The sequence below is a fragment of the Alosa pseudoharengus genome, unplaced genomic scaffold (assembly GCF_046254945.1).
Source record: "Alosa pseudoharengus isolate Yale_2024_CS ecotype anadromous, Long Island Sound unplaced genomic scaffold, YU_APseudo_1.1 YU_APseudo_1.1_scf_16, whole genome shotgun sequence".
In the NCBI taxonomy this organism is placed as follows: Eukaryota; Metazoa; Chordata; class Actinopteri; order Clupeiformes; family Clupeidae; genus Alosa; species Alosa pseudoharengus.
Window position 1 is genome coordinate 15,919,874 of NW_027468630.1, and position 25,576 is coordinate 15,945,449.

At 42.7% G+C, this 25,576-nt stretch overlaps 2 protein-coding genes across 2 annotated transcripts in view; both read right to left on the reverse strand.

The window, feature by feature from the left end:
- Positions 1–2,214, reverse strand: part of rtkn2 (rhotekin 2) — a 29,835-nt gene extending 27,621 nt beyond the window's left edge. The window contains exon 1 of the mRNA XM_076287213.1: positions 2,073–2,214. Coding sequence (XP_076143328.1) covers positions 2,073–2,105 — 33 coding nt within the window. The 5' untranslated portion in view covers positions 2,106–2,214. The remainder of the gene's footprint in view (positions 1–2,072) is intronic.
- Positions 2,215–4,106: 1,892 nt separating this feature from the next.
- espl1 (extra spindle pole bodies like 1, separase) overlaps positions 4,107–25,576 on the reverse strand; it is a 61,553-nt gene continuing 40,083 nt past the window's right edge. Inside the window, exons 21-33 of the mRNA XM_076287214.1 lie at positions 21,820–22,186; positions 21,373–21,501; positions 19,943–20,153; positions 18,773–18,960; positions 17,694–17,818; positions 16,646–16,768; positions 15,626–15,769; positions 15,341–15,502; positions 12,380–12,484; positions 12,108–12,223; positions 11,292–11,375; positions 8,041–8,205; positions 4,107–4,574 (exon numbers count right to left, since the gene is read on the reverse strand). Of these exons, the coding sequence (XP_076143329.1) occupies positions 4,373–4,574; positions 8,041–8,205; positions 11,292–11,375; positions 12,108–12,223; positions 12,380–12,484; positions 15,341–15,502; positions 15,626–15,769; positions 16,646–16,768; positions 17,694–17,818; positions 18,773–18,960; positions 19,943–20,153; positions 21,373–21,501; positions 21,820–22,186 (2,121 nt within the window). The 3' untranslated portion in view covers positions 4,107–4,372. The remainder of the gene's footprint in view (positions 4,575–8,040; positions 8,206–11,291; positions 11,376–12,107; positions 12,224–12,379; positions 12,485–15,340; positions 15,503–15,625; positions 15,770–16,645; positions 16,769–17,693; positions 17,819–18,772; positions 18,961–19,942; positions 20,154–21,372; positions 21,502–21,819; positions 22,187–25,576) is intronic.

Consider the following 25,576-nt stretch of genomic DNA (forward strand, 5'->3'; position numbering starts at 1 on the left):
TGTTTAATCGAATTAATTACATACTCTGTGATTAATTAATCTAAATTAATCACACATATATATATATATATATATATATATATATATATATATATATATATATGTTTAAATATTTAAATTCCAATACATCATTGAATAATCTGTATTTGTGACATTAAAGTTCAAAAACTCTTTTATTATTATTTCAATAATCTGTCACTGTTCAAATAATGGCCATAATAATCTATGATATGACCTAATATGCGGAGGAAATAAATTAAAAAGTACTTCGGGAAGAAGTTTTTTTTCACATACAAGGCACATACAAGGCACAGATATAACCTAGGGGACACAATGAAAATAATTTAACACTTCCCTCAATGTCAACACTATTTCTTTGCATTGATGTGCGACTTTAGAGTTGACGAACTCCGGTGATATGCAAATTCCTTGCTGCAGACATTGCAGAGGCCTTTATTTTAATCAATACTTTATTTTCATCAACACAATCAGACCATTTTTTAAAAGTAAATGTTCCAATCAATGATCTACTGTAGGTAGCACATTTTCTTCTCTCTCCTTCATTTTACAGTCTAATGGTTACTGACTAGAACGGCTCGGGGTCAAAGGTCATACGGAATCGATTAATCTGCACTATTTTTTTTAATCAGTTATTTTTTCTTTTTTCTTTAAAATTTACAAACATCATATGGGTAATTCAAGGCACAAGTCAACCGGGACCAGAAAATAATTTCTTTTTCGCCATAGACTGGCGTTCAAATTTTTTTGAAAGATAGGTCCCATGGAGGCAAACGGAAGTGGCGTCACGTCACGGGTTGGCTTCGATGTGAGTGGTTGAAGTAGCACGTCAATAGATGATGGACAAGTGGCTTATCCAATCATATGCAAGCATTTTTTGATTAGGCCCAGCCTTCTGAAGCAACACTTCAATGGAGTGATCCCAGATGGATGAGTGTAGTGATGGCAGTCTGACACGGAATACGTGCTTCAAACCATTAACTACAATTCCATTTGAACCACTGCTCCGAAGTTTGCTTTGGTACGGAAAAATCACGTGACATATGACGTCCGAAGCAGAAACTGCTTCATTCTCTAAATGTATCACCTGAGTGGTTTACAGCACTACCGCCTCGCGAACCAATCGTGCTGCCACTGCAACGGGCAGGGCCTCGTTTCTAGTCTAGCGCGCTCAAAGCCTAAACACTTTAGGCTAATGCACAACATTGCATTTGGTTCGTAGTCTCTACTGTGACAAGCATAGTTTGTTCGTATTGATTTATTTTTATTACAATGTAAGAGAGACAAGGGAAAACTTTATTCTGATCGCTCCTGATCAATCTTTATTTGTTAAAAGAATGATATCCCATTCTTATTCATGTGCACTACGTATGTGGGGGGATGGGGTGGTTAGGTGCGTGCACTAGATTTATTTCACTAGTAAAGCTTTCTGCCCACTATCTAGCCGGGATAATTTAGATGCAGTCTTGGCTTTTCACCAGGAGAGGTCGCTGTTACTGAAGCTTCGAGTAATGAACCCATTTTCGAATCAACTGTTCAAAGTGGTTCAGTGCTTCACCAAAGCTTCATTTGCCCATCACTAGATGAGTGGAGCTAGGCGGAACGAAATTCATCTGGAGAGAGTCAGGTTAGCCAACTGCAGCCTTGAAACGAATAAGGATGGTAGCTAGGTTAATAATTAACGTTATATAATAATAATTAATGTTAGTCATTACATGTCGATGTCTTTACACCTGTAGCTGCTAGTTAATACACAATCACCGGACCCACACACTTAGCATTTGACTATAGCCTAGCTACACAAAACAAGACACAGAACATTTAACTCGTTAATCGAACCGCTTAATGGAGCAGGTTCCATTAACGTTATCTTCATAGACGATCTGTATGTTTTGATCAGTAGGTAGGCTTCACTGAGGGTAGCTGCTAGCTAAAATAGGGTAAACTGCACGTTTTATTGAAGCATTTACTAACTGGAATTTCCTTTGAAAACATTGCAACCATCTTCAGTTACCATGAGAAAAAGCGTAGCGCAAGTTTAATGTTACATCTACCTGTTGTTCGTCTGTATTCCTCCAGTCAGTCATTGCGACAGGAAGCCCTTTTGAAGCGAAGTTAATTTCGCAGATGTTGACTGCCCTAGAGAATGCACAATTGTTTCCCAGGATATCCACCAGACTCGGGTTGTGTTTTGAATCTCCCGCTCGTCTCGGAAAATGACACAATATAGCCAGTTCACTGCCCTTTCAGGGGTGACCAATGCGCAGGACTGTACCAATTTTCTGATGTCAATGCAACAGTTGATATTACTGGCAGTATTATGACCAACAAAATTATCCTAATAGATAACACTTGAAAAGAAAATCGCGTAAAATGCTATGGTGATAAATTAAACCATTAGGCCTATTATCATATCCGCCCAAATGGTCTGCGCCAGGAGTCTGTTGGATCCGCCCTGAAATCTGTTCTTTGGACTCCTGATTCTACGGAGTCATATCAATCGCGGATGTGTCGTGTTACATGTCGATAAATAAGTGCAATTTTTCAAGTCTTCCAGGAGTGCTATGGGCCTGAGCACGTGTCCACTTTGCCCATGCATTAATCCGTCTATGACCCGAGCCCGTAGGCTACAATGACTTTCATTACAGAAACAGGTCTGGTTTTAATGCAGTTTCATCTGAGGTCAAAAAGAGCACAGCCATCCAACATTGTTTTTCAGCTCTATCCCTTGTTTGCTAAGATTGGATTCTCTGAATATTTTCATGTAGCTACTGTAGATGATGAATTCCCCAAATAATTAGCAATTTCATGTTAAGAGGCATTGTAGCCTATTATATTGTTTCATCATTTGTCCACACAGCAGTGCTCGAATTACGTGGGAGCCAGAGGGAGCCGAGCTCCCATAGAGTGAGGACTGGCTCCCATGAAAGCAACAATGTCAAAAACCTGAGGGGGTCTCTCATATCTGAAGGTGTCTGGCATTGCAATTTAATCTTAAACAACCGCTCATTATCCATCCCTGTGCGATCTCTTACCATTAAAGACGTTAAATTAAAATATAGGCTACTACGGGAGATCTACCCTACGCTCTTGAACGCAGCATGACACTTCACACCACCACACCACTAGACTATATGAGCAAACCGTATACGATCGTTTTGACAGTACTCGCAAATCCGAAGAAGTCGCCCTGCTTTGATGCGAGTGTTTTGTCTATTTACATAGGCGTTCATTAGGCTAGCCTATATGGTTTGATATGTGCTGAAAAGTCCAGTTTGCTGTTGAACTTGCGCTTCACCTCTTCTATGTTGATTGACAAAGCCATAAATTATGGCCCATAATGCAGCCTACAATGATTGTGTTGTCTGATCTGTAGCTATCCTCTGCCATTCAGAGCTCCGGAAAGTTCCCAGATATTTTAAAACACCTGTTAGCAATCTCATCATGTCGGAATATTCAATGGCTACCCGACATCTCAGTGCAAACTCCAAAATTGTCCGTCTATTAATTTTCCACGGTTCAACAATACTAGAACATAGTTTGGCTGCAATGGATTATAATTTCTGCCAGTTAGTGCTTTTTCCCTGTGTATAAGTTATACTACATGCATTATTGTGTTTTGCACTGAGGATAGCCTATCTGAGACGGTGGTCTGGTTCAAATGAGTTAGAAAAGTGAAATTGAGAATGGCAGACTAAATCGTTTAGTCTATTTCTTTGTATTGTGAAATTGAAATGAAATATGGACTATTACAATCAATAATATGTTGAAATTAATTAAAAGCAATCAATTTCTATGAAAAATCTATGTCTGATGTGTGCGTGTGTCAAGGTAAAGCCTAGGCCTACCGTGCGCATATTGTACGCCTAGGCTATTTCATCGCCTTGTTAGGCTATGCACAGGGTGTGCCAACTTTTTATGAGATAGAGACCCCCCCCCTTAAAGACAAAAAGATAATTCGAGCCCTGATTGAAAATGAATGACTTCCTGTATCTTCCGTTGAAAATGAATTACTTCCTGTATATTTTGCAGCTCAAGTCGGTGGCGGTGTACGTACAGTTAAAGAAAACAACTGAAATGGCAAAGGCTTCAAGGAAACATCTTAATGTTTATTTCAAGGTACTTCCTGAATACTTTAAAAGCGAACACACCAAGGAGTTGTCATGTTTATTTAATGGCTTATGATATTAAATGTTCAGAAAAGGGTTTTTACATTAAAAGTCATGAAAATAAAAGCAAAATAAATAAAACCTTTTAAAACCTTACACTCCTCATACCTGAGAAAGTCATGAAGCGCGAGTATGTGTGTGTGAGTTGCTGTTGAGCTTGGATATGATACAAGTGTGCTTGTGTGTTATCTGAGGTATACGGGCAGGCCATAGGCGACAGGCGCGGCTCCGATCATGTGTGTGAGGCGTGTGTTTGTGCGTGCGGCAGGCAGGTGAGCAAGCAGAGAGGAGCCCGGGCCCCCAGAAAGCCACGAGCGCAGCAGCGCCACCGTCAGGCGGTCAATGTCACGGTCCGTCACATCCCACAGGTTCCCTAAAACCAGAGGACTAACACACACACACACACACACACACACACACAATACAAAATGATATTAGTGGTATGCCAGAGTTTGGAGAAAGAACACCAGTGCCACAGTAATCTAATACTTGAGTGTGTGTTGAAAGTGAGTGTGTAGAATACTTGAGTGTGTGAGTGTGTGTTGGAAGCAGTGTTGGGCATGTTACTTTAAAAAAGTAATTAGTTATAGTTACTATTTACTTGAGTTAGTAACTGAGTTACAGCATTATAAAAGTTGACTAGTTACCAGGGAAAGTATATTGCGTTACATTTTTATGTAACCCCCCCTTTTAATGGAACTTTAAATTCAACTGTAGGCTAGGTTATGTTCAATCAAGCTTGGCTGCTTTAAATTCAACTATCAAGACCGGCATTGTTGGCCACTAGTTTTGTAGAAGTGTTTGACGATGAGAGGTGCTTCAAGAAATTAGAACAGTCATCAATCCCCCCATTTTTCCCGGGTTTCTCACGTATTTTAACTTTTTCCCCCCCGTTGTCTTCCTGTTTTAATATTTTCCTGTTAAATATCCTGTATTTTAATACGCTCATAACCCTAGCCCTGTCATGGGACCTGTGTCATCTCTGTAGACATATTGTCCTGTTTTCTTAGTGAAACAAATGATTTCAATGCATCCTTTTACTTGTTTGAAGGTGACCTTAGAGTGATATGAGCCTATTTAAGATAACAGTGTTGTTGTTGTTGTTGTTGTTTCGACGCCAATCTGTAAGCTAAGTCACGTTAGACCTAGCATCACATCTAGTTTAGTTAGTGCAGCAGTTTTGCATCACGTTAGACCTAGCGTCACATCTAGTTTAGTTAGTGCAGTAGTTTTGTAGTCACGTTAGACTTAGCGTCAGATCTAGTTTAGTTAGTGCAGCAGTTTTGTAGTCACGTTAGACCTAGCGTCACATCTAGTTTAGCTAGTGCAGCAGTTTTGTAGTCACGTTAGACCTAGCGTCACATCTAGTTTAGTTAGTGCAGCAGTTTAGTTAGTGCATCAGTGTTGTAGTCTGAATTAATCCTGTTAGCAGAGGGATAGCAACAGGAAGACTAATGTTTACATTTTCCCAAGATCATGTGTTATCTGGTCGTAGGCTGTGTGTGTGTGTTTGTGTGTGAACACCCGCCTGACTCTGCCTCTGAAATTTTACTCTACCTTAGCCAAAGAAATTCACTCAAAGCACTTCAACTCATGTGGCTGAGAGAGCTTGGTTGGACGAGAACAGCTTCAATAGGCTTATTAGGCTATAGTAACGCAGCTCCAATGAGCTTATTAGGCTATAGTAACGTCGCTCTGATGAGCTTATTAGGCTATAGTAACGCAGCTCCAATGAGCTTATAGTAACGCAGCTCCAATGAGCTTATAAGGCTATAGGAACGTCGCTCTGATGAGCTTATTAGGCTATAGTAACGCAGCTCCAATGAGCTTATTAGGCTATAGCAGTGTTACTCATTGCGCGGCTCGCGAGCCACATGCGGCTCGTCAAGCTATAATTGACCTGTCGCTAAGCCCCGCCCCCCATTGTTACCGTGTGAAAACTCGGACAAACAAACCAGACCCACAAATACATTGTGGACAATGGCAGCTGACAGTAAATGAAAGCAGGCTTTGAGGACGTTTTGGTCGATAAAAGGATTTACTTTCCTCCAGAAGCTATCAAAAGGGACTTAATTATGCTATGGATGGGTGTATTCAAAACTTTAGAATACATACAAGGTGACAAGCAGTTGTGGAGAGTAGCCATGCAAATCCCACTGACGTTAATGCTAGCTAGCTAGCTAGTGGAAGATTGATACTAAGATATGTTAGGTTACGTTAATATTTGATGTATTAAGAATATAGTAGTTGGTTAATGAGCATTTTCATCTTGAAACAGGGAACCTGTGCCCACGTTGTTGGCTTAGTTGCCTACATTATGTCGAGCTGTTGCAAACGCGAGAGACGTCCTGTAGGCTACTTTTGATGAAAATATACCCCGTTTTCTAGCCTCTCGGGGTACCGGCTATCAGTATTACACGTCCCCAATGCAAAACGTTTGACCATGGTTATCCGTCGTGGTTTTTTGAGTTAATAAACTCCATAAATAACCATTAATTTGTCATTTTTATGCCTGCCCCCTGTTGTTGCGAGGTTTCGCCAAATTTGGTTTTACTCATTTTGAGTAGGCCTGAACTGTTCGCCAAAGGCCCCAGGTTGATAAAAACAAAGGTAGGCTCCGATTTAGCCTAGTCTACTGTATGACTTCAACAAGGGTGATCTTTAGTTTCGTTCTGCTTACAGTATCTCACTGCCACTTGCAACGCCTTTGAATGCAATCCGCTGCCCTGTTTACCGGCAATGCTACAGCGGACTTAAACTGCCACCTCGTGGCGATAAGTTGTAATACATTTCACGCAGCTGCTTGAATCACGGAAAGCGCGAATGAAGTGGCCACTTCTAAATGGGATCCACTGTATGTGGTAACACAGCCAATACATTTTTTCAAATGTGCTTCATAAACATACAATACTGCACTACAAAAACGCAAACATCTGAATTATACTTCTCCCTTCACCCAAATAATGAAGGTGAAAGGAAGTTATTAAGCCTTAATGGTGCTTCCTAAAGGGGGTATTGTGGCATTGTTTACAAAACGTTTGCAGGCAGGCGACGTTAGTTCCGCTAGCGAAACACAAAATGGACCGGTTTTTAATAATAATAAAAAAAAGGGACAGAAACGAGCTCAAAAACCAGACAGACAGACACAGTGTTGTAACGAATAGTGGAGTGGATGAGGGAAATGAGTCTGAGGAAGCAGCAAACAAAAATCAGCACGAAGACACCGGTGAGGGGACGAGCAGACAAACGGCAGGTGTAACGTTACCCAGTAACTGTATTCTAAATACCAACTATTTAAAATGTAACTGTAACGGAATACAGTTCCTCATAATTTGTATTCTGAATACGTAACACTGGTACATGTATTCCGTTACTCCCCAACACTGTCAATGAGTAGGCCTATTGTGTAATATGCTGTTGAAGGATCTACTGTTTGTTTTTTTTGCTAGGGGCCCCGTGATTTTTCTTTATTGGTTAAGTGGTCCTTGGTCGGAAAACGTTTGAAACACTGGGCAATAGTAACGCAGCGCATTTTACTGTCCGTAACGGTAACGATGTTGTGGTCATGGAAACAGTAATTAGTTAGACTACCCGTTATTGAGAAAAGTAACGCTGTTAATAACACGTTTATTTTTAATGCCGTTATTCCCATCACTGGTTGGAAGTGTGTGTGTGTAATACTTGAGTTTGTGACTGTGTGTTGGAAGTGTGTGTGTATAACACTTGAGTGCGTGTTGGGAGTGTGTGTGTGTGCTACCAGCCGGCGCTGATGTAGTTGAGTGTGTGTGTGTGTGTGTGTTACCAGCTGGCGCTGATGTAGTTGAGTGTGTGTGTGTGTGTGCGCGTGTGTTACCAGCCGGCGCTGATGTAGTTGAGCACGATCCCTGTCCCCTCCTGCAGTCCGTTAACGCTCAGAGCTGCACTACTGCATCCAAACAGCAGGGCGGCGCTGCGCACCTCACCCTTCAGCAGACGCCCTGAGTCCAGGAACCGCGCTCCTGCACCGTGACCCACGTAACTATGGAAACAGGGGTCATACAGGGGAAGGAGACATACAATGAAAGGGTAAAACACACATAGACTGGACACTAATTAAGCTTTAAAGGGAAACTTGGCAGGATTAGCTATATTTCCCCCTCTTCTGGAGAAATTGTGCATGAAGCTATTTCAAACTGTGGAAAAAGGTCACGATGAAGCACATGGATTTGTTTACAAGCTAGCGAAACGGTTAGCATAAATTCGGCAGAACAATGTGGGATGAAGGTAAGAAACACACTTTTCTCTTTTTTCTGGGACGGTAGTCTCAATGTTGCAAGGTTGGTTTTCCGCCTGGGGACGCTAGGGGCAGCGGGGAAAGTTACCATTTTCAACGGAACATGGCCATTGAATCATCCAAATGATTTCTAAATAGGTTTATTATGTTGGAATAGTTGCCAAGTTCCCCTTTAATAAAGTTATGTATTCTTAACGGAGCAATGCTCATTTGAATGAGGTTAAAGCTTTTTTATGCCGTTTAACACCACACCTGTAGATCACCTCGTCAGAACTGGAAGCTTCCCAAAAAAATGTAAGAAATCGGCAGAACATCTATACATTAACTTGTGTCCGGCTGTATGTCATTCTATCACTCTTATCAGGTAAATGTGTTAACATCTCATGAAATATAACAAAATTGTGTACTGGGCAACTCATAATACTTTGTGTGTGTATGTGTGTGTCATAGCCAGGTTCTGTCAGTATAAGTAAGTAGGTATATATAGTAAGTATATATACTCTTTTGATCCCAATCCGTAAATTAGTGAAACACACTCAGCACACAGTGAACACACAGTGAGGTGAAGCACACACTAATCCCGACGCAGTGAGCTGCCTGCTACAACAGCGGCGCTCGAGGAGCAGTGAGGGGTTAGGTGCCTTGCTCAAGGGAACTTCAGCCATTCCTACTGGTCGGGGTTCGAACCGGCAACCCTCTGGTTACAAGTCCGAAGCGCTAACCAGTAGGCCACGGCTGCCCCAGATGCGTGTGTGTGTGTATGGGTATGTGTATGTAAGCGCCAGGTTCGTGTGTGTGTGTGTGTGTGTGTGTGTGTATATATATATATATATATATATGTGTGTGAGTGAGCGCCAGGTTCTGTCAGACGCTTGTACGGTGCTGTCTGATGAGAGTTAGCCGGCTAGCGGCTAAAGCAGCCAAAGTGCCTATAAGCGGTGCTATGGGGGCGTGTGCTAAACTGTGCCTTTGTGCCTCTGTTCATGTTGCACATCACTTATCATGGCATTTTGAGTCTGTTAGAAGGCACAAAGGCACAGTTTAGCACATGCTTTTTTTCTTCACTTTTTCCCGACCGATGGTATTCTGTGAACATGAACAATTGAGCTCCGCGTTAAAATGGCTGGTGTTTTCCTTTAACCCAAACCCCCACTAGCTTTATGGGCCTTAGATGAGAGTGAGCATTAGATTTTCTCAGATATGTGAATGTGTGTGTGTGTGTGTGAGAATGAGTGAGTGCATTAGGTTTTCTCAGATGTGTGAGTACGTGTCTGTAAGAGTGAGTGAGCTTCAAGCCCTCCAAGATGTGTACATGAGTATGTGTGTATGTGTAGTGTTGCACGGTGTATCGATACTAAAAAGGTATCACGATGTCTTCACGCAAAAAACAATATGATTTCCGACGTTTTTAGAATCGATACTTTATTAAAATAATAACTTTCTGTGTCTGTGTGAACTGCTGCTCTCACTGCTCCTTCCATGCATCTATGCAAGTGGGCGTGTCAAGCAGGCAGTTCTGAGTGAGTAAGTGCACAGCAACGTCAACATAGTTCTTTGCCGACAGTCCTCGGCCTGGTGGATAAAACAAAAGGTGATGTGAAATCTGGAACTATTTCGGATATATCGCGAATAGTGAAGGCAAGCCATCAGGTACACATGGGGCCCGTTTATAAAATATGTTTCAAAGTCATTTAAAAGCAGTAGGCTACGCATGGAACTTGGCTAAACACCTCGCAGACCTATCCCAACATTTTTAAAGAGTTCAAAGAACGACAGGTTAAATATGCTATAGAAAACACAACTACATGGTTAGTGCCAAGTTCTTCTCTTCTGTTTTAGTCTAAGTGAAACGAGTATGGTTCTCTGGGATAAAGCGAACCTTCCTTCATCAATGAATTTTGACAAGACATAACGCCAGAATAACATTACCAAACAATCTATTTCATGTTCGGTCATTACTACTGGTAATATTTGTCATGGCATGTAGACTGCAATTTGTTCAATAATTATTGCCCAGATGTAGGATAGGCTACCAGAAATGCGCTAATTAAAGCCCACAGCATATATTACCACCAAAGCGTGTTGAGTCCTAATAATAATAGCGGCTTATTGTTACGTGGTAGCAAATCATGTTATCAAAGAAATAGACGTAATGTAGGAATGCACACAGATATATTGCAACAGGTAATGGTGTAGGCCTATCTGACGAAGACCTGAGTGGTTGGAACGTCGTACTTGTACACTGGGCGCAAAGAAGACTATCTTCACATTTTTCCCTTTGCAACTGTCAAAGAAATCCCATGAACACGGGAAGGCCTAGGGTAGCCTATACTGTACATCAGATGGCCTAAAGATTTGCATGCAGTAATTTCAACACTGACCTTGATCTAGCCTAGTTTGGCTATTTAAAGCTATTTTATTGCCAAAACACAACACAATATAAATTAACTATAACAAACAATAAAGGACTTAATCACACAAAGTAGGCCTACTATTTTACTGGACTATAAAAAATAATAATTATGTAGGAATTTTAGAAGTTTAGAACCCAGAATTGACCTGCACACTACAAAAGTGCACCGAATTCAACACAAATGACTCAATACACTTGGAGGAGGTATGAGTCCTTTCTTTTCCAGATATCTTAGGATTTCGCCGCAGTATCGTTTCAGTATCGAGCATCGCGATATTTATGGCAAGTATCTTATCGAAGTCATAATTTTGGTATCGTGACAACACTATGTGTGTGTGTGTGTGTGTGTGTGTGTGCCAAGTTCTCCAAGATGTGTACATGTGTGTGTGTGAGCCATGTGTGTGCATGAGTGACTCACATGTAAAGGTCCTTGGTTGCCATGGCTTCCTGCAATTTTCCTGGATCAGGGGCGGAGCCACACACACCCTGCCACGCCTCCTCGCTAAGGAAGAAGGACAACCAGATGCACAAACGCACGCACGCACGCACACACACACACAGTCACGTTACAACAATAACAGAATTACACAAATCCACACACATACTTAGAAGAGTGTAGAGATATTTAGGAGAGTGTAGAGATATTTACAAGTGTGTAGAGATATTTAGAAGAGTGTAGAGATATTTAGGAGAGTGTAGAGTACTAAAGGTAACAAATGCAGTCTTAATCAACAGCAGGCTTATTTGCTTGTGGACCATATTTCCAATTTGAGTTCCCACACACACATATTAAGTGGCAGACCATATATCAGTTTAGTTAGTTAGCATCAAAAAACATTTGACATCTTTTCAAAATACTATTCCCGCTGGGCATCAGCAACATCTTTAGGTTTGCAGTAGCTACAGGCTTAGGGCAATTCCACGCAAAACTGTCACATCCATAACGCCAACACAATGCCATGGTATTTAGTTGCCGTTATGGACGTGAGTGGAAGTATGGACTTGCGTGGAGTTGCCCCTTACTGTACTGAAAAAACGTGTGTGTGTGTGTTACCTGCTAAACTACTCTTTGAAGCACTGCTGTGTATCTGGAAGATGTGTAAGCATATCTCCGTGTGCGTGTGTGTGTTTGTGCGTGCATGTGCACATTGCCTGGTAAACCACTCTTTGAAGCGCTGCTGTGTATCTGGGAGGTGTGTAATCATATCTGTGTGTGTGTGTGTGTGTGTGTTACCTGCTAAACCACTCTTCAAAGCGCTGCTGTGTATCTGGGAGGTTTCCATCTGGATTCAGAATATAGAACACCTGCTGAGGGTCCACACCCTGTGCCAACACACACTCAGCATCCAGCTACAAACACACACAGCACACACACACACACACACACACACACACACACACACACACACACACACAAAAACAAACAGCATTAACACGACAGAAGGAATCCATTTGCCTTTGTAATTTCTGCAGCCGGGCATGAGAGGCATGCGTGTGTGAGCGCACCTTCTGAAGGTAGGCATGTCCCAGGACTGCTTGTAGAGATGGCATGCGTGTGACTGTGCGAGGCCTGAGGCATGGGATGCTCTCCCATGGTAGCTTCTGGAGGTACTGAAATGATAAAACAAGGGCACCATTTAGGACACTCATGGTAAGGGTACTCAGGGTAGGGGAACTATTAAGAACACTCAGGGCAAGGGCAACTTTTAGGACACTCAGGGTAAGGGTACCATTAAGGACATTTAAAGGAGCAGGGAAACTTCTACGTCGAATTGACGGCGTACCCCTGCAGACCCCTCTGCGTCGTCGCAAACCCCTCTCCGCCGTAGCTCGACGTGCACCTCCAAAAATGTTTAACTTTGCGTCGAGGCAACGCAGACCACAAGGACTGTGATTGGTCAACTCGTCCTGTGTTTTGATAGCATAGACAGTGGTTGATAGTCTGTGTTTCAAGCAGCCTACTGTGGGGATTAGCAACATGCTAGTTCACTGACATAAGCTTTGCAAATAAACTCAGACATATTTTGGTTACAATGACAGTGTTATCCGTTTGTAAAGTGTTTATATGTCAGCAACGTTTTGAAATTAGCACTTCGCCAGCAAGCAGTACCTTGGGCAGTTGTGCTAAAGTTCGCCTACTAACATAACTTAAACTGGCTGGCAGACACCTCGCAAATAACCTCACACTTATTTGCTGGGTTTATTTCTCGATACTTTGTACAAAATCTAAGCAAGAAAAGGGCAAACAAATAAGATTAATATTTTGGCACGACAGTCTATGGGGTTTGCCAGGGAAACTTTTTGGGAAATTAACTTATTTGCCGTCTACCCCAAAGCTAGATAAGAGGATACATGCCATTCTCTTCTCTGTGCGTGCAATAACCCAGTCAGACACCGTTAGCCTAGCTTAGCGCATAATTCACTGTGTGTGTGCAATAAACCAGTCAGACACCGTTAACCTAGCTTAGCATAATTCACTAGGGCTGTTTCTCAAACTCAAGGTGGGATCCTTCAAGGCTGCTATTTGAAGGATGTTATGTCATCGAGTCCCGCCCAAGTACTGTTCCAATGTCAAGCACCCATCAAAATCTACCAAATTCTACCAAGGATGAAGTCCTTCAGATTGCTGAATTTTCGAGGATGCATGTGTATTAAAATATGTACTAAACAAAGATGAGCATTGTGTGTGTGTGGGCAATTTTCTCCTGGACCCCCCCCCCCCCAAAACACACACACACACACACACACACAAGCCCACCGATTCCAAAATCGCCCCCCTGATTCCCCCCATAAATAACAAACACAGTATTACACAGTATTATGCTGTAGCAACACTTCATAAACTGAACCCAAACATTTAGATTTGGACCTATAGCCTAATCACAATAACACGGGGGTCCGGGGGTGTCTCTCTGGGATTTTTTTTTTTTAAATTCTGGTTGCTAATCACACAATTTTAAAGTGATTTGAGAGGGACAGAATTCAGGGATAGGCCACTAAAGACAGGCTCATCTTCTGTCTGTCTCACGTCATGTTACCCCATGCATTAAACCACATGTCACTGCTTGACTAAATGAAAAACATAGGCTACTGAACATGGACATAGTCATAGTTGACAGAAATTACGTTTTGTGCCAACATGTTGTAGAAACACAACCACAGCCTTTATTTGGTGCAAATAATCTCCTTTACTTTCTTTGGTTATAGTCCGCGATTCACATTAACTGTAGGACATCCCCACAAGTGCATACTAAACGTTTTTGCCGAAGTTTGTGTGCCGTCGCCACATTTTACACATTACTAACCTACCAGTTGATACTTTTTACCTGCATCGAATCGTGATTGATTGTGAATCTAATGTAACACTCGGTGGAGAGACTTCCACTTTAGGGGCAGCCGTGGCCTACTGGTTAGCACTTCGGACCTGTACCCGGAGGGTTGCCGGTTCGAACCCCGACCAGTAGGCACGGCTGAAGTGCCCTTGAGCAAGGCACCTACTGTAACCCCTCACTGCTCCCCGAGCGCCGCTGTTGATGCAGGCAGCTCACTGCGCCGGGATTAGTGTGTGCTTCACTACACTGTGTGCTGTGTGCGTTTCACTAATTCACAGATTGGGATAAATGCAGAGACCAAAAAAGCTAGACATTTTATTAAATAACATTTTAATAGCCTCCCTTAGAACACCAGAGGATTACAATATAATATATCTATTATTTTATATCCTGATATAAAAATATTTTTCTGAATGACTGATATTTATGACAGCACACTTTATGCAGATTAGCCTATAGCCTACTATTTTTTATTACAACTCTACCTCTTTAATTCAGCTGTCTGGTTGAAGCCTGGAAATATTGTAAACAAAGTAGCATATAGCTTAGCCTATCATAGTCTACTGATTGGACTGTTCAGTTTCCCCATGTGTGTTGTTCTCCTTGGGACAGGCCCTTTTGGGAAACGTTGGTATTGAGATGATCAGTCAACTTCAATGGAAGAGTTTTAAACAAATATGTGCAGCATGCTTATGATGCTAAGCGGATTTAATAGTAATTTAGCTAGTCGTCTATGCGTCCTTGCTTTCACGATTGTGAATGTTTTATTTAAGTCGCTCGTGTTCATTGAGCAGGAGAGGGAGGGAGGGAGCGCGAGAGAGAGCGGGGCAAGGAGAGGGGGTTTACTTCTATACTGTTTGGTAAAGTTGCACACATAGTCTACAATGAAAGCAAGGAAGAGGTATGACATTATTATTTATTTATTTATTTGTTTTTGGACAACGTAGGCTACCGATAAGTAAAGCGGGAGTTGTGGGTTGCTTTTGCGGCCGCATAAGCTGCAAAGCACTGCGTGAAACACTAGAAAGGGTGTGTCGCGATTCTGCCTTTTCACACCGCGACACAGTATCGTGGATATGAATGTCGCGATTTCGGTTTCGAATCGTAAATCGTTACAGCCCTAGTGTGTGGTTACCTTGTCTAAGATGAGCACCGTGTGTCCCTCTGGCTCCACCCGCTTCTGTAGTTTGGCTGTCGCCTTCTGGAGATTTAGACACACCTCCGGATCAAGCCCCGCCCCCTCAGCCAGACTCTGCAGGTCAGAGTGGGAGAGCAGAGGAGCTGCAGAGAGCACAACCTGCAACACACACGCACACACAGTCTCAGATTTAAATAACACATACACAAACTTATACACAAACTTACACACAAACAAGAGCATACACTCAAACGGCCAAGACACAGATGCAGAAACACTCACCTGCAGCATGTGTGTTGTGATGGAGCAGGAGGGTGGGAGGGGCATCGGGTGGGCAAGCTGCTCTGTGAGGGCAGGGTCAGAGGTCAAGGGGAGGAGCAAACATAGCCACACCCCCAGACATTCCTGCATGTGCTCCAGCAGCCTCTGAGAGAGAGAGAGAGAGAGAGAGATGAGCCGTTTTAGTTAGAGGAGCAACATTGACAGGGAGAGGACACGTCTTTATGCCGCATCGTGTGTCTAAAAACGAGGTGAAACATTGCCGGCCTGGTACTTCGTACCACGAGTGTTTACATACAAGCTGGCATGTTGAGGAGCCAGGAGGCAAATAGCAAAATGAAGCGTGCGTGTGTGTGTGAGAGAGAGTGTGTGTCTTGGAAGTTTTGGATCACGTTAGTCAAGGAGAGTAACGTTGCTAGATAAGTCAAATGTAGGCTACAGTTAAGTGATGTTGGGTAAAATGCAGAGAACAAATTCCTCACAGGACAACCCCCTTCCTCCATAGTGCCCTATTGAGACGTGATTATGGGGTGTGTTTCAACCGACTGATGAAAATCAATTCACCGGGGGTGAAAATGCCTCTGCACTCAATTGGATAGACCTAACCAATCAGAGCAACTGAATAGCTTACAGTGAGCTGTATGAAGAACACCCAAACCTTCCTTCTTCTCCACAAATGCCTTACATTGTTTTCTGGTTGTTTTCTTTTAAGTTATTGAGCTGTCAATATCTTGTACAACACCTGATAGCGAAATCTAAAACCATGAAATAAAAAAACGTAGCAGAAAAACGTAGCAGGGTAAGCTGTTTGGAAAAGCGGATATTTCCCCTCCTTTTTAAAAATAATTCCGTTCACACCGATGCCAAAAAAACAGCTGGGGAAAGGTGTCACGAACCCCTCGAGCAAACCGGTGGCCAATCAGACGTTATGCTGCCATTATTTCTCCTGGACCATGAAGCTACCCGACAACAAATTTAAAACTGGATTAATTGTGCAGCCCAAGTGTATGTGTGTGTGTGTACCTGCATGCGTGAGTCAAGGCTCCTCCTTCCCTCCCACCACTGGTTCTTCTCTGAGACGCCATTTAGTTGCTTCTGCTGCTCCAAAATGGCCTCCAACTCAGCCACACACACACTCACAGAGTTCTGCTCGCATGCACACACATGCGCGCACACACACACACGTCCGCACGCACAAACACACACAAAAAAAACATGTCATTGCAGAAATGGACATTGTTGTGGGATAACCAAATAGAACAAAACCATATACTGTACTATACAAAAAAAGTCATTTTATTCAGTCATCCAGATCAAATTTAAAGCCTGACCCTACAACTCCAGACATTTGGCATTTGGATACCACCGTTTGAGTTAAAAATTAATATTGGCTGATATAATACAACCTCTGGCAAAAATTATGGAATCACCACTCATAAATTTGTTTGTTTATGTCTTGGTGTCGCGGGTACGCTGGCGACTACGCCGCTCTGTCCGGCATCTTTTGTCTTTTGTGTCAATGTCTTGTGTTGAGCGCTTTGGGTTGCACTCTGTGCATGTGAAATGCGCAATACAAATAAACTGACTTGACTGCTATATGAAGGGCACTTCAGCCGTTCCTACTGGTCGGGGTTCGAACCGGCAACCCTCCGGTTACAAGTCTAAATCGCTAACCAGTATGCCACGGCTGCACCAACTGTCTTGTTTTCTTCAGGCAATCATCTTTATGGTTGTGGGATTTGGCAGATGCTTTTGTCCAAAGCTTTATATGTGATAAGGTGTAAAAAAAAAGTACTATGATGTAGGTTTGTGATTAGGGTTAGGATTTTGTGATTCCATTTTTTTTCTGTAAAATAAATTGCCTTAAATTACAAAAAACAAAATTGGCATTTTTTTTAGCTAGGTTTCACAATGCCAGAATGTTCATCTGAAAAAAAAAAGAAAGAAAAAAAAAAAACAGCTGAATGAACATCTTCCAAGAGTGGTGATTCCATTTCTTTAGCCAGGGGTTGTATATAATTAATATTGGCTGATATAATATATATAATATGATTAACAAGTACGCACGCACCTGTCTTTGGGCAGTGGGTATGCGTATGGTTATGGGGGCGGAGTCTCTCTCCAGACGAGTCAGCAAAAGGGTGTCGATCGTGCCAGGACACGCCTCCACCACCGATAACATGCACACAATCACACCTGCAGAGAGAAACACAGAGAGAAACCCTTAACAGAACTTACACACACCCCCCTCTAACATGACAGGACAACACACACACACACACACCTGACTAGGGTTGGGAACCAAAGTATTATCGAGTAGAATGGGGAATAAGAAAGATTAGGAGCCGGTATTAATAAGCAGATCCAAAAACCGGAATAATTAAAATTATTAAAGGGTCCGCCTATTAATTCATAAACACAATAGCACCTTAATTATTGCAAACAGGGACAAGGAAATTGGAAATTGGAAATTGTAACATGCATGCAAGTCTATATAGCACAGATAAAATTAATATCAGTGAACCACACTCGCCTCCCGTTTAAGTTTGTCACCCAACAAAGCTAGATATGAATTTTTATACATGTGTCTCCATGTCATACTTTCTTTCAACGGATTGTAAATTATTGTAAATTAATTTAGGTCCGTGGCTCTCTAAAAGAGCCTCTTGTGCTGTAACCTTTACAGACAGTCTTAACATCTACCATTGAATTTCTAGACAACTCCGGTCTCCGGAGTTTGACGAGCGTAGTAACAATAACTAGGGGGCGTGGCTTTTGCGAACGGTCATGTGTAACCTATTTTGAGATTATAAAGGCCTAGATGTTATTTTAATCTATATGTATTTTTAGTATTTTAATGTATATTTCAGTAGCTCAATACTTGTAAACAAGACAACTCTTGGAATAAAGAACAAAGATATATTCATATTTTATCTAAACAATTTGTATAACATTTGGAATAGAAATGAGGAATCTATAGGAAGCTGAATCGGAATGGGAATTGATCAAATTGAACGATACCCAACCCTACCCCCTAACATCACAGGACAACACACACACACACACACCCACCCATAACATCGTGGGACAACATACACACATCCTTAACATTACCAGACAACAGACGCAAACTTGGCAGTGTGTGTGTACCTTTTGGGAGGTCCTGTAGTTGCTGGCTGAACTGGTGTGTGTGTGTTTGGGGGAAAGCGCGGGGTTCTGCAGTCGGGAAAGAGAAGATCTGCTGCAACGTGAGGAGCTTCTGAGTCTCCTTCTGCGTCTCCTTGAGACTCAGAGCTTCCAGAGCGTCCGCCACGTCTGGCTGGCACTTCCTCCACTTCCTGTGAACACAGACTGCAGGGGTGAGGAAAGGCCACATTGTCATGGGTCTACTCCTGGCTGTTGCAGCTCAACTACAAAAAAGCCATATATGGAGTGCCCCAAGCAATGTTCTATGGCAGCCATCTTTTACCCATATATGGAGTGCCCCAAGTAATGTTCAGCTCAGCCTTTTTGGGTTCCAGTAACAACTTTGCACCAGTCTATCGCAGTGTGAGTGTGTGTTGTGTTTGTGTTGTGTCGCACCAGTCTGTTGCAGTGTGAGTGTGTGTTGTGTTTGTGTTGTGTGAGTGTGTGTTGTGGTTGTATTGCGTGAGTGTGTGTTGTGTTTGTATTGTGTAAGTGTGTGTTGTGTTTGTATTGTGTGTGTTGTGTTTGTGTTGTGTCGCACCAGTCTGTTGCAGTGTGTGTTGTGTTTGTGTGGTGTGAGTGTGTGTTGTGTTTGTGTGGTGAGAGTGTGTTGTGTTTGTGTGGTGTGAGTGTGTGTTGTGTTTGTGTTGTGTTTGTATTGTGTCGCACCAGTCTGTCGCAGTGCGAGTGTGTGTTGTGTTTGTATGTGTTGTGTTTGTATAGTGTGAGTGTGTTGTGTTTGTATTGTGTGTGTGTGTGTGTTGTGTTTGTGTTGTGTCGTACCAGTCTGTTGCAGTGTGTGTTGTGTTTGTGTTGTGTGAGTGTGTGTTGTGTTTGTGTGGTGTGAGTGTGTGTTGTGTTTGTGTGGTGTGAGTGTGTGTTGTGTTTGTGTGGTGTGTGTTGTGTGAGTGTGTGTTGTGTTTGTATTGTGTTGCACCAGTCTGTCGCAGTGCGAGTTTGTGTTGTGTTTGTGTTTTGTGAGTGTGTGTTGTGTGTGTGAGTGTGTTGTGTTTTGTGTTGTGTCGCACCAGTCTGTCGCAGTGTAAGTGTGTGTTGTGTTTGTGTTGTGTGAGTTTGTGTTGTGTTTGTATTGTGTGAGTGTGTGTTGTGTTTGTGTTGTGTACGCTTACAAACCTCATGCGTGATGCCAGAAGGCGGGTCATGTGATGTCGTGTGGTAATTCCCAGGGCATTTGAGTGCATCATCGCCGTGGTGACAGGGTCTTTGTGTCCGTGTGATTGGGCGATGAGGGACGACAGGCGGGAGAAGAGGGAGGGGGGCGGGGCATGCTGCAGGAGGAGCCAAGACGACTGCAGGATAGAGAGGGCGGAGTCTAGAGATAGGTCTACACACACACACACAAACGAACATGGAAAGTTAGCTATGGCACACACAGTGAACTCAGTATTAGTGAATCTGTCCTTCAGTAAGGGCAGCCAGGCAGCTACAGTGCTACACTATGGGGGCATGTACATTAGCAGCTACAGTGCTACACTATGGGGGCATGTTCATGAGCTATAGCGCTACACTATGGGGGCATGTACATTAGCAGCTACAGCGCTACACTATGGGGGCATGTACATTAGCAGCTACAGCACTACACTATGGGGGCATGTACATGAGCTATAGCGCTACACTATGGGGGCATGAACATTAGCAGCTACAGCACTACACTATGGGGGCATGTACATGAGCTATAGCGCTACACTATGGGGGCATGTACATTAGCAGCTACAGCACTACACTATGGGGGCATGTACATTAGCAGCTACAGCACTACACCATGGGGGCATGTACATTAGCAGCTACAGCACTACACTATGGGGGCATGTTCATGGGAACTGCAGCGCTACACTATGGGGGCATGTACATGGGAGCTCACCGACATGAGTGTAGAGCTGTAGCTGCCTGGTTGCGTTAGCTGCTGGCTGTAGCAACTCGAGGTAAAACCGATTGTTTTAGTTTTTTTCCACACTGACAGTACTCGGTGACCTCGAGAAACGGAGATCTATGTGAAACCTCACCAGATTTCCCCTTTAAGTGCGTTTTAAACTCGAGGGCGTTTTCACAGCAACACCCTTTAGTGCGTTTTAAACACATGTAAACAGTGGAGGAGCCGTAAATCGTTAATAGAGGTGACCAAAAAATTTCTCCGGATAGCGTGACTGAGGTGCTGGTAGGGGGGCAGTTGGTAAGTGTTTTTAACAGTCTTCTGTAACTCTGGGTTCGCTAATTCGGTTGTTGGTGCTTTGTTTTATGTGTAGAGACGTTTTAGTCTCCGCCATCTTGGTCAGACTTTTTTGTAACTCCCGCCTCCAAACACAAAGACGCGGACCTGATTGGTTCTCGAATGGTCCTCATTTAAATAAAGTTAAACTTTGGCCAACTTTGTTTCGCCTGCCTCGGCGATTCGCTTTCATTTCGCCCAACCAGGGCGAATTTCGTCTCCATTCAACCTCAATGAGAGCGACGCGAAACTTCGGTGTGTGGAAACACACCGTTACAGTTACAGTCATAGCCCCATGCAAGATGTAAGGGGTGTGTGTGAGTGTGTGTGTTCATACCCATTCCAGAGTGAATGTGTGTAAGGGGCTCAACAGCCTTCCTGATGTCAATCACGTGGCCACACCCCATTTCTGCACCAAGGTCTCGCCTTAGGATCTCACACTCATCTAGACCGTCCACAGCATCTCCTAAGGCCACACACACCATAAACAATGAAGCATGGGAAGTAATGAGTACACAAGCTCATATCCAGCAGCTGTTTGGGGGGGAGAATATAACACATATACACACACACATACATACATACATATATATATATATAAATATACACACACACACCACACACATATATATACACACACACACACATATACATATATATATACATATATATATATATATATATATATATATGCGTTCATCCATACAGTACCTGAAACTCTACACACACACACATTCACACTCACAAGCACACACACAAAATGTGCGCGCGCACACACACACACCTGTGTCAGTGTCAGAGAGCTGGAGGAGGTCCAGGCTCTGGTCTCCTTTAAGGTCCTCTTCATCTTCGATGGTACGCAACGTCTCCACCTCCTCACAGTGGGAGGAGTCTTTCTTGGAACGACCCCTTCTAGGGCGCTGTTGAGTCAGAGCCACTCCCTCTTGAGGCGCAGTGGCTGATTGGTGCAGAGCGCTCTTCCCACGAGTTGTTCTTTGGGTGGGAGGGGCTTTTTGAGCTGGTGGGGCTTTCTGATTGGCTGGGGCTTTCTGAGGGGGGCGGGATTTCCTGGACGTTTGTGGTGATCGCTTCTTCACCTCAGCAACAGGGGGCGCCTCAGAGTCTGAACCGCTCTCATCGCTAAATACCACCTACACACACACACCTCAGAGTTAGAATCGGTCTCATCGCTAAATACCACCTATACACACACACACACAGACACCTCAGAGTCAGAATCAGTCTCATCGCTAAATACCACCTACACACACACACACACACACACACACACACACACACACACACACACACACACACACACACACACACACACACACACACACACACACACACACACACACACACACACACACACACACACACACACACACACACACCTCAGAGTCAGAATCGTGAGTTTGGTGTATCACGATTTTTGACACACGGTTCGATACATACAACATTTCAATAGCCTACCTTGGAACACCAGAGGATTAGAATATAATATTGTATATCTGTATTATTTTATATCCTGATTCCTGATATAAAAAGAGAGAATACTGAATGTCTGATATTTATGACAGCACATTTTATGCAGATTAGCCTATAGCCTAGGCCTACTATTTCAATTACAACTCTAGCTCTTTAATTCAGCTGTCTGGTTGAAGCCTGGAAATATTGTAAACAAAGTAGAGCCCGACCGATCTATCGGCGGGCCGATATTATCGGCCGATATTAGGCATTTTCTAAACTATCGGTATCGGCATTTATAATGGCCGATAAATGAAAAAACGGACGAAACACCCTTCAACCATGTCATGAGTGTTGGCGTTGTATAGTATGTCCTCCTGAGGGCACTCTACACCGTCACTGCTGGCAACACTCGTGTATAACGCGCCACACATCCTGCAACCTGCTGATCCAGCCAGAGTCGGGCAGAGAGAACCAGTTATCCGCGAGTGAGATCATCAGTGAAGTGTGTTCATGGTGATTTGGTCACGAGACATACATTGCTTGAAATAACAATTAAAAGAACATCCCCATCAGTTCTCTTAACTCAAATAAGCATGACAAAATTCGTGAAAACAATGTCCAGTTTTGCTGCTGTTAAATAAGCCGAGAGTGAAGTGTAATTAGCTAGTAATTATGTTACGCTGTTACAGTGTAGTTGACTGTCTGTCCTTTTAACTTTTGTCAATGTGACTGAAGATGTATTTCTTTAATAGCGTGACAGTTATAGCAGTGAGACGTATCATCTCTCCCCGGCCTGTTATTTTGAAAGCGTATGTTTTACAATTTGCAGTATGACGTTATCCATTGCTAAATTAGGGCTCATCATAGACTAGCTAACAAAGCTAGCTAATGCTATGAATATCAGTGGAAGACCGCTAACGTTAACATTAATGAGCTTGGAAACCACAACAAACTTATTCTGCCTAAATAAAGTAATGATTTATTACTAGTATATCTGTAAACGTAGCTTGTGCATAAAAGTTAGCTTTTCTTTTACACGTGTGTGAAATCCAATGACGCCAAGTGTGCGCTGACTGTCGTTCACAGCTTTTGAAGCTGGTCGTACATATCTGTTTGTGCTTACTGGCTGAGACTGACTGTTCTTCACCTGTATCTGTAGTAGCCTATATTACTTGCCAAAGACATGTGCACTGGACTGGATTCCCTTCAATATTTTTTTTCAAAGTCAGACTAAGCTATTTAAATATTTTAATAGGCCTACTTTATATAATTTACTATGTGCATCTATTCCCATATGCATCATATGTCCCATATACAGCACAGCAAATTAAAGTTAATCCACTACTTTACATTTTGCACACCAGTTGTATCTAAACAAACCAAAGCTTGACTGAAACATTGTAAAACCATTGTTTTGTTTTAAATTAATTAAGAGAGAGGTCCTCCTCGGTTCCTGCTGAAAATTGCTGGTTTCATCTCAAGCGCGCACGTATTATGAACGCACATTTTTTTTTTTATGTAGCCAGTCGCCGACAATCAAAAAAAATATGCGGTTATATTTCACAACTTTTGTGAAGTAGGCCTACTGGGAAAGGCTGGCAAGCAAGCTGCTGACAGATATTACAGGTATTATAACTTAGACAGATATTTTCTTCCCTAGGCTAAGCCAGCAACACACGCTGGAAAGATGCAAACAGATCAACTTAACATGTACAGTATTTCCTTCTGATTGCGAAAATGCAAGTCAGTCCGTGGTTCCTTCATAAATTGCGCAGCAAATTATCAGACGAGTGACAGAAGCACTGCACATAATTTGACCAGCAGTCTTCGCGTCCATAGTTTGTGAAACCATGCTGCATCCTAGCAAAGATTCTAGATGGCCATACACTTCTCCCGTAGCCTTATATAGTCACTTATACAATTGCGTTCGGATGGATGGAGACATTTCACTCGCTCTCTTGCGCTCACTCGCTGGCGGTCCCATACGCAAATTTAATACCTCCCTTTCGAAAATTCAAGACATCTCCGACAATTTAAGACTTTTTTAGGCCTTAAAAAACCGAAAGTTGTATTTAAGACTTTTTAAGGATCCGCGGGAACACTGAATAAAGTGTGGAGCTACTTTGAGCCTCGTAAATGGTGTAAAACAGTGATTTATTTGCATGGCTAGGCCGATGCCCGAGGCACCCCCTTTGAAAACCTGTTGGTAGCATCGGCTAACTAGCGCCAGATTTCAGAATGCAGGGGACAAGCCGAGATGAGCTATAAGACATACTTTCACACTCGGTATCATGTTTCAACACACTTTAGGTAGGGCTGGGCGATATGGACCAAAACTGATATCCCGATATTTTGGGGCTGATTGGCGATATACGATATCGATACGATATTGATATTTCAAACAGAAAGAGCGAAGTGCTTCATATATTCACTCAACACAACAATTATGACAACACAGCTGGTTTTAATTATATTCATTTCAGACTGCTCTAACATAGCTGTGCAAAAAAGTGTAAACAATAACATAAGCCTACAATAGACATAGGCTACAGTTGCTCTGATAAAGCTGTGCAAATAACAAAAGACCAAAAGTTGACCCTGACTGACATTGTACTGCACAATGCAATATGATGACAAGCAAATGTAGCCTATGATGGCCTAGACATGTTGCTATCAACAAAAATAGTTTTAAACAATTAGGCTACTTAAACAATGTAACTGAGTCACTCATCAAGAGTGCGATAGACGCTACCGTCATTTTGTATGCGTTCATTTTTGCATGTTCCGGTTCGTAAGAAAAATCCCTATGCACGATTGAATGGGGTTTCAGGAATCATAAAAAATTATGCCCCTAACTGCTCACGAGTCGCGTGCATATCCTCTTAATAAAATCAGCGTGTAGGTTGTCTCCCTGAGGATCTGCTACTGCATAACGCAAGCATTCATCAGTGTATTTAAATTAGCTAGGCTATGTACCAAAAATGACATTTTACCGTGAGTCCAAGAGCTGTAAACAGCGTTGTAACTTAAATCTGCGTGTACAAAACCGCTTGGAGCTCCAGTGGAAT